The sequence below is a fragment of the Anneissia japonica genome, unplaced genomic scaffold, assembly GCF_011630105.1.
Source record: "Anneissia japonica isolate Jap-2015-1 unplaced genomic scaffold, ASM1163010v1 scaffold287840_len1291095_cov163, whole genome shotgun sequence".
Taxonomy (NCBI): Eukaryota; Metazoa; Echinodermata; class Crinoidea; order Comatulida; family Comatulidae; genus Anneissia; species Anneissia japonica.
In genome coordinates this window covers 538114-547493 of record NW_022728493.1, presented here as the reverse complement: position 1 = coordinate 547493, position 9380 = coordinate 538114, and the positions used below count along the sequence as shown (strand labels likewise).

General features: G+C 33.0%; 1 protein-coding gene across 1 annotated transcript in view; it reads right to left on the bottom strand.

Moving 5' to 3' along the window:
* Nucleotides 1-3767, bottom strand: part of LOC117114140 — a 9739-nt gene extending 5972 nt beyond the window's left edge. Inside the window, exons 1-2 of the mRNA XM_033257694.1 lie at nt 3491-3767; nt 513-1087 (exon numbers count right to left, since the gene is read on the bottom strand). Of these exons, the coding sequence (XP_033113585.1) occupies nt 513-1032 (520 nt within the window). The 5' untranslated portion in view covers nt 1033-1087; nt 3491-3767. The remainder of the gene's footprint in view (nt 1-512; nt 1088-3490) is intronic.
* Nucleotides 3768-9380: the final 5613 nt, after the last annotated feature.

Below are 9380 nucleotides of genomic sequence, written 5' to 3'. Positions count from 1 at the left end.
TCCCCCATCCCCCACCGCCCCTCCCCCGGGATCTATGCCTATGCTTGTTAGCTTTTTAATTGTTGATTGTTGTCATAGTGTAGACAGGCCTTAAATGCACGTCTCCGTTTTTGACTTTTCGAGGTGAAGTGCATTCAATCTTTTCAATGAATGACTTTTATATTCTTTAAGAATCAATCAACTGCTCTTCAAAAGAGTGAAAATTCACTCTAACAACAAAGGGAGTTTTCACTCTCTAACATTAAAAGAGTATGACCAATGTAAATCTACAAAATTTTGGAGCTAATACAGGTTTAGATTGACAAAAAAAAAACACTATAGGGGCCTATCGTAAATCTCATATAAAATTACATTGTAACAGGCCTACACGATTTAATATCACGCTTTACATAATATCAAATTATTAAATCATTTAGCAAATTCATTTGATATTAAAGATGATATGAACAACACATCAGTGCGTATGTTTATAATCACTATACGGTACTAAATAATAACCTGCAATTACATACCTTTGCGCAGAATCAAATATCGACACACTACAGTATACGGAATAATTGATGTACTGAGGACGGCCTGAAGTTCGGGCGCTGTGCGCGTCGGGTCGCTGGCGTAAACAACCAGAAGACCGTTTACCGCATTTAGAACACCGCACGCCATCATCGTTAGGTGCGGTACGGTCGACCGCATCGGCGAACACCCATTACACCAACTGTGCAAGAAAACGAGACCAAAGAAGACAAAGGGGAACCAGAAAGAACTGAGAAAAAGTACCGGATACTCATCAACTTGATTTGTGTTTTCGTTGTTCATCGACTCTGAATATAACGGTAGACTTACGTTCATAGCAACGTTTGTAAATACAGTCATTACGGTCAGAAACACGTTCAGGCCTCGCTTGGAAATGTTTGCCTGTTTGGCACCGCGTATAGGCAGACGATAGCTAATAGCGATGTGGCTTTCTTTCGCATCAGTTAAGCCATCATCAGGTGGTGGAATGAGTAGAGCATCATCTCCAGGAGAGTGATCCATTGTCTCACGGAAAGTCAATCTCGGATGGCGGTCATCAACTCAAAGACAATAAGGCCTATGAATTATACAAAAACAATGAACTTGTAAGATATTAGATCAGACTGGAAATTGTTTAAAATGTTTAAACCGAATAAGAGGCCTGTTGATTGATAAAATATAAAATAAAGAAAATCTGTTTTATAAATAATAAAAGACATTTACATGATTTTGAAAAAATCACTACACTGTCGCTACAGTGTTTTCAGTGCAATCGTTGTACTGCGTATTTTAGTCCCCGACGTAATCGGGAGAAGGCTCCCCGATTTGACAAATCAATCGGCATCACCGAAAGCTGTCGGCATTAGCGTGTAGCGATTGTATGGAAACCAAGCTTTATAGACTTTATTTATTTAATTGATGTAATGAACTTTACAAGGGGCCTATATATATATATATATATATATATATATATATATAGGCCTATTACGTGCGTGCAATTTGTTCATGCGTTTACTTAAAAGTTTAATTACCCGTTTATTAATATTCAAAATATGTAAAATGACTTTAATATTTTAACATGCACATCTTTGATAATGGTCTTTACTTGCACAAAGTTTGAAGGAGGTCAAAGCACGGAATGTGACCAAATTACCGACCAGAAAAAACGTGTGCAATCATAGGAAAACGGAATAGAATTATTATAATATTAATCTTTGATGTGCAATCGTTGCTATGACTTTTAATATTTTAACCAGAAGTCACTGAACCGTCTTTAGGCCTAACTCTCAACCACAAGACCACTTAGGCCTATTTGAACTCAATAAGTTTATCCTGAATATGACTGGAATTAAATCGAAACTTACTTGAAGTAAATCGAAACGTACCAAGTAGGTATAATAAAATTGGTTTGTATCAAAAGAATTTACTAATAGGCCACTGTTTATGTATGAATATATATATTATTGATTTGTAGGCCTAATTAATTGTTACTTAGATTAAGTCAGTATCAACTCTGTTCCTTTTTTACTATGATAGATTTTATAATTTAATTGACATAACCTTATATTCTATTTGAGCATATCTTACCACAACAATTATACATTTTCATTCCTTTCATTTAAACCCTTTATTTAGTCTTTTATTCAAGAACCCTATCCATTTGAAGTCTATCAGCACTCTCTCTCTCTCTCTCTCTCTCTCTCTCTCTCTCTCTCTCTCTCCCTCTCTCTCTCTCTCTCTCTCTCTCTCGTTTACAGTATTAATTAAGGACTCTCCAACTGGTACGGTTCCTACTTTGTAACCGTTGCGGTGCTAACGAGTTCCGGGGGCGTAGACACATATTCGAGGTACCCAAACCTCATTTAATATTATTTGATTAGATTACAGTAATTCTGCGTATGAAGCAATGCTAAAATAATTACCTGACCTATAATGGACCTTTCCGCTAAGTCCCGCCCCTTGGATGTCGTTGCTAAGGTCCCACCAATATACCAAGCACGACACTCTCGAAAGACCCATTCAAGGACATGCACCAGTAGAATCTGCATAATAATCAAGTCTTGTTTTTTTGTTATTACACATAATTAAACAGTACTTTCGTTTCAACTCCATGTGCAGTCGAGAGCGTGTCTATGAACACTGGCCGTCTCATTCATGTGAAGATTGTGTCACTGTATCCCCATTGTGATGTCATCATGTTAAAAATCGATATCCTGATACTTGTGTTCACAACAAAATTCTTCGTGGTCTAGTGGTTAACACGTGATTTGTACAATACCAAAACTGGAACCTGTAACAATTCTGTCTTCATTTTCTTATCAAATAATTTAGGCCTATTTTTCTTGTAGGCCTACTAATGCCTGCAGAATAACTCATTTGAATAAGTACAGTATACTTAAATTAATGAAAATTAAATATAGTCCTTGGTGGACCTTCATCATTTAGGTCAGGGAGTTGTTATAGCAACTCCCTGGTTAGGTATATAATGGACCACATTACGAATAGGCCTACAGGGAGAGAACTTTCACTGTCGTAAAGTAACAATCGCTTTCACAAAATAATACAGTTGACACTCCCAAGCATGCATAAGCCATTGAGAAATTAGTTTAGTTAGTCTAAACTAATTCCTCCATGCATAAACAATCCTTATGAAAAGGAGTGGATTTGTTTTTTTGGTCACGACCAAATAGTCGTAATTATACGAATGCAAATATCACAATTAAGTCCCATATATGTACCATGTGACACAAAAAGTACACCTTCAGAAAACTAAGGTGGGTCCGAATGAGATTCAAATTGTTGGATCTGTTCACACAAACAGGCTACTGTATACCAAAATATTATTTTCTAACAAGGAAACACACTACTATGAAACTAAATCACAGCTGCGGAACTGTATTTAACATATTATTGGAATATTTCCTAGAGCTAAATGATATAGGCCTAATGTTCCTAATTGAAACTTTCGTTGTACACTTACCAGTGAGCAAGTCGTAGCCCTGGTCCTTCACGTTCCAGTTCGTATCATTCTACAAAGCCATCCCTGGTCAAACAAATGCCTAATTATCGGCACATGACTAACGATTACACAATGATAACCGCGTATAAAGGCATAACCAACCAAACATATCATCGTAGGTCTGTGTATAATGTATTTTATTAACCTTCGGTATTGCTAGTGGTTTCACGTGATAATGTGATGACGTCATAAATATATAGTAGTCCTACTATGAGAATCGCAAGAACAGACTCACTGATTGAACATGCAATCTTTCCACTGATTGTTTATTTTCCGACTATTGCGAGTTCTTTCAATGCAGGGATAAGATGTTTAAACTTTTCCCTCAGTGCTCTATATGGCCTATCCTATCCTATATTTCATAATTTTCTCCATGGTATCTGACCAGGGGTTTTTTTTTTTTTTTTATAGGGGTGAACATTTTTGCCTCATTTTACAATGTATAATCACACAACACATGGAGGGTCTATATTTTTTCGTTTGGGGGAGTTGTTTTATTGTTTAAAGGTTTGCATGGCGAAGTAATAAATATATGTTGAAACTTGCGGTACACCACGTAAGTACAGTAGTTCCTCAACTACAACAGTTCTTTTCAGAACTACTTACAATGTGTTTTATGCTCTCCCTAAACATATTCAATTAATGATTTACTCGTACTTTACTCGACAATTTTTTTTTAAAGATTAAAAGTACGAAACGGAGTATTATTAAATTCTTTTGTAAAAGCTTTATAATATGAAACGAAGTACTTACATTGCCTCATGACGTTTCCATCTCTGTCAAAGATCTATGGTTGAATGTCAGGTGACATTGCAGACTTGTTCATGACGTCATCTCCTGATGACGTCGTACTTCTTCCGGTTGTTGGTTGAAGGTTGTACAGGGCCGACCATGTTTCATACACTATGTATAGATTTTACGAACAAATTGTCATCTATATTCAATGACATTTCCATTACACTTATGTTATTAGCTTTTTTGTTATAAAACAAAGATGTGCATATTAAGATTCTACATAAATAATAACCGGACTGAGGCTATCGGTACTGTCTAAGTGCGAATGAAAACTGCTGTTTTCCATCGATACTGCTGCAGTGCGAAAAAGCGAAAAAATGCTGTCTTCTATCGGCACTGCTGCAGTGCGAAAAAGCTGCTGTCTACTATCTTCACTGCCACAGTGCGGAAAAAGCTGCTCTCCAGTGCGAAAAAGCTGCTACCTTCTATCGGCACTGCCACAGTGCGAAAAAAAAAGCCGTAATTTTCTATCGGCTCTGCCGCAGTGCCAGCTAAACTGCAGCTTTCTACCGGCACTGCCACAGTTGAAAAGCTACTGTTTAAAACGGATGTTTTGATAGATAGATTATTATTATCAACAATTAATTAGGTCTAGCCTAGCTTTATATTACTGTATGTACATTATATTATATATGTTTTATATTAACTAATTAATTGTATCTTGTATTTTAACACCTTTTAAAATAATAATAATAATAATACTAATAATAGTGCTTGAATAGTACTTCAATAATGAATTAACAATATTTAATAATAATTCAATATGCCTATTTACGATAGTTTGAAAAAGGATAATAATGACTCAGCATATTAAATCAACTTACGTCTATGCAAAACCTGTTTTTAAAATAAACATTTTATCTATTGTATTTTGTTTTATAGAATAATCTTATAAATCATAAGTTTATTTCTATGATAATTTTATCCTCATAATTTATGTTTTCAATGTTATACTATGGTTTATATATAATATATAAAATAATGATAATAATAATAATAACAGTGCTCGAATAATACTTTAATAATGAATTAATAATACTTTAATAATAATTCAATAGGCCTACTTACGATAGTTTGATTATGAGGTATTTTTACACCAATAATAATGATACTGCATATTAAATCAACGTAAGTCTATGTAAAATCTGTTTTTAAATTAAAATGGTATCTAGTTTATTCTGTTAAAAAAAATAACCTTATAAATTATAAGTATTATTGTAAATTCTATGATAATTTAATCAACATAATTTATGTTTTCATTTTTTTAAGCATTTAAACAATTCAGTGGGCCTAACGCTGGATGTAAATGTAAGAATTAAACCAAAAACATCGCCAATGTGTTTTCTATCACGCTAAATACCGCGTGTTTTTGATAAGCAGAGCTCAGGATGGTTTACACGGGGTGACGAATATCCGTCGAAATACCGTATAAATAAACACGAACTGACGAAAATGTTAATCAATATATCTTAATTAATATCTTAATTAGTTAATTAATAATTAATTAATGAATAGATTGATATAAACATTGTGACCTATAACTACAATGTATAAATATACAGTTATCCCTCCAATGAATGACCCCTCCATTTCTGCGGCCCCGGTTGACTACCTACGGTATCTTTTATCATTAGCTATTCTCTCCAATTAAAGATTCCCTCTATTTAGAGACCAAAAACATTGGTTTTGGCAGACCCAACTGAATATTTTCCCTCCAATTAAAGACCACTGTAAAATAAATAGATGTTAATGCAATATTTTTAAATAATAAATTATGATAAGGCCCTATATGACTTTACACAAAAATATTAGACAATGTACTGTTTTGTGTACAGTGTTTTGTATATTGAATAATGATAATATTAGTGTCAATGTTAGTAATATTTTAATAGAAAGACAAGTTGATGTCTGGCCATGTTTAGGGCCCAGAAGTCCCAAGTCTCCAGCAGAGTCCCGGAATAGAGTCTCCTGGAAACTGACAGGAAGGCCTCCCGCACCGCCCCACAAGCAAGCAAGAAACTTCCGAAATAAACCATCTCCTGCAAATTCATGATGATATTTGCATGCTTCTACAAGTTTTTTCCTTATTTTATTACCAATTGTCTTTCAGAATTTAATGCAATCATAATAGTTATCAACATGCACAGCAAAATATATTTAGATGTCCTAAGAAAACTCATTTAACAGATTTTCCCAGATGGAGATTCTTCCAACTTGGGAACCATGTTGAGTGCCAGTCTTTAATTATAGGAAATATATTAGACAAGTAAGACCATGGTTTTGGCAGACAAAACTGCAATTTTTCTAGTACTTAATATATAGCGATTTTAGTGCAGTTTTTTACAGACAACATTTAAAGACATCAAAATAATATATGCATCAAAAGCCGATATTTTGTGTACAGTGCTCCATATTGAATACCAATAGAGTTAGTAGGATGTTGAAGTTTTGTATTTTTTTTAATGTATTATATTCTTTATTTGGAAGCTACACTTTTACAACAGTGGCACACATAGAAAACGGTGCGTCCAAGAAAAATATAAGAAAACAAACAAAATGAAAACATGACAAATCAAAAGTAAAAGTAAATGAGCTTAACAAAAAGTAAAAATCAAAGTCTTAATTACCCCTCCCTTCCCTTTTCCAATCCCGAAATCGAAGTTACCCCCTCCCTTCCCTTTCCAATCCCTAAAAAAACAAAAAAACAAAAAAACAAAAAAAAACCATTAACATCAGAATTCAAGAAATCCCGAATAATAATAATAATAATAATAATAATAATAATAATAATAATAATAATAATAATAATAATAAAATAACATACCCATATACATACATAAACATACATACGCGCAAACTGTAAATATATACACATATACTGTATACACATGTAAGCAGCGAATGTAAATAAAATACAAAAAGAATACATCAAATCGTACGCAGTCAATCAGAAATGCAACAGCAAAGGAAGAACAGTACAATTTAAAAGAGTGGTGAAATGGTCAAGCGTACCTCTCAGAACATTGCTATTTTTTCTCCAATAAAAGTACACTTCTTAATTTCCATGCCCGACAAGCGTACGATATACAGAATTTTTTTCAGGTCAGAAATTGGCATCAAAAAGTAGTAAAAAAAAACTAATGGGTCTAAATGAAACATTCTATAATACTTTGTAAAGGTCTTGTAAAAAATATGATAACATTTTTGTGACGATCCGGAGTAGGGTGTAGATCTGAGGACCATTGAAAGGAAAACGTCCCAGACCACATATTTCGAAAACGGATCACCTGATCTGAATGAAACATTCGGAAAAAATTTACCCAAGTTACAAGAAAGATTGTATTATGTGTTGGCGACGAATCAGTCAAGGGTGTAAATTGGAGGGTAATTTAAATTTTTGAGATGTAAGACGTAATTATCTATAAAAAGTTTTCAATTGAAAATTTCTATAATAAAATGTAAATGAAACTTTCTAAAATAGCTTGTAAAGGTCCAATAAAGAAATGACTAAATTTTTTGTGATGATCCGGCGTAGGGTGTGAATATGAGGACCATTTAAAGGAAAAGATATTTCAAAAACGGGTCAACTGATCCGAATGAAATTTTCGGGAAAATTTAACCCAAGTTACAAGGAAGATTTTATTATTTGTATGAGACGATCCAGGTTAGGGTGTAAATTTGAGGGTCATTTAATTGCTTACGTCCCAGTTATAGATGGATAAAAATGACACTTTGCAGAACAGTTTGTCATGGTGAAATGAAGAAATGATCTATTTTTTTGTGACAATGCGCAGTAGGGTGTGGATAGGAGGACCATTTAAAGATTTTTATTGACAGTTGATTAAATTATTTGTGTGTGTGAGTGTGTGTGTTAAGCGTTGACAAAGACTACAGAAGTATTCGAATCATTCATGCAATAATTCGAGCACTGTGCATGAAATATTATTATTATTATTATTATTATTATTATTATTATTATTATTATTATTATTATTATTAGTATTATCATTATTATTATTATTATACACTGCGGTAGTGCCGATAGCCACTGCCTAATAACCGGGTAATTCTTTATTGTTAACGCTAAACTCAAAATTATCGAGAAAATCATGCAGTAAAGAATACCAGTAACTCCATAAGAAAACTATTAAATTAAATTCTTCGAAAGATTGTGTATTCTGTATTAGTTTTTTCTGTATTGTTAGCCGAATCCACTCAAGTAATTTTCAAGATAATCGATTATGTAATTAATTAATTAATTAATATCTCATTACACTTTAATTTTCAATTACTTATTTACAGTTGTGTTTCGTTTTTCGTTGCTGTATGCATACGCATTATGTATGGTAGTAAAGAGGTTTATCTTTACATTATTGTAAAGTATAGAAAAAAAAAGTCTTATTTACTTCATCTATATCTCATGTTAAACTTAAGCCCGCCCTGTCCAGACTATCAAATTATATTTGACAAAAAACGGTTGCATTCCCTTATATAGTCATGATGTGCCTATATATGGTGATGATGTGATGTCATCATGACCATATTTAGGCATGTCACATGTTTTTGTCGAATAAAATTTGATAGTCTGGACAAAGGTTTAGGTAATCAGACCACATTACTGCATCTGGACTAAGTTTATGGAACAGTATCTATGAGCACTTTACAATTGTATTTCGCTTCCTGCTTTTCGTTAAAGTATCCAATAAGTACCGGAATCGTATTTTGATGTTTTTGATTTTACATGTTTTTTTTAAAAAGTATTTTATGCCCTTATAATTTATTTTATTTCCTTATAATTTACTTACGAAACAAATTGTGCAATGAAGGAGTGAAGTAAAGAAGTTGACATTTCTTTCTGTTTGTTATATATATACATGTATAAATGTATATATATATAAATATATATATATATATATATATATATATATATGTAGAAATAAAACAATAGCAGATGAACTTGGTTACTTCATATCTTTAATCGCTACAAATCTGTTTCATATGACCACACAGGGCCACACTCATCAGGCGAATTGTAAAACATGAATGACACAATATC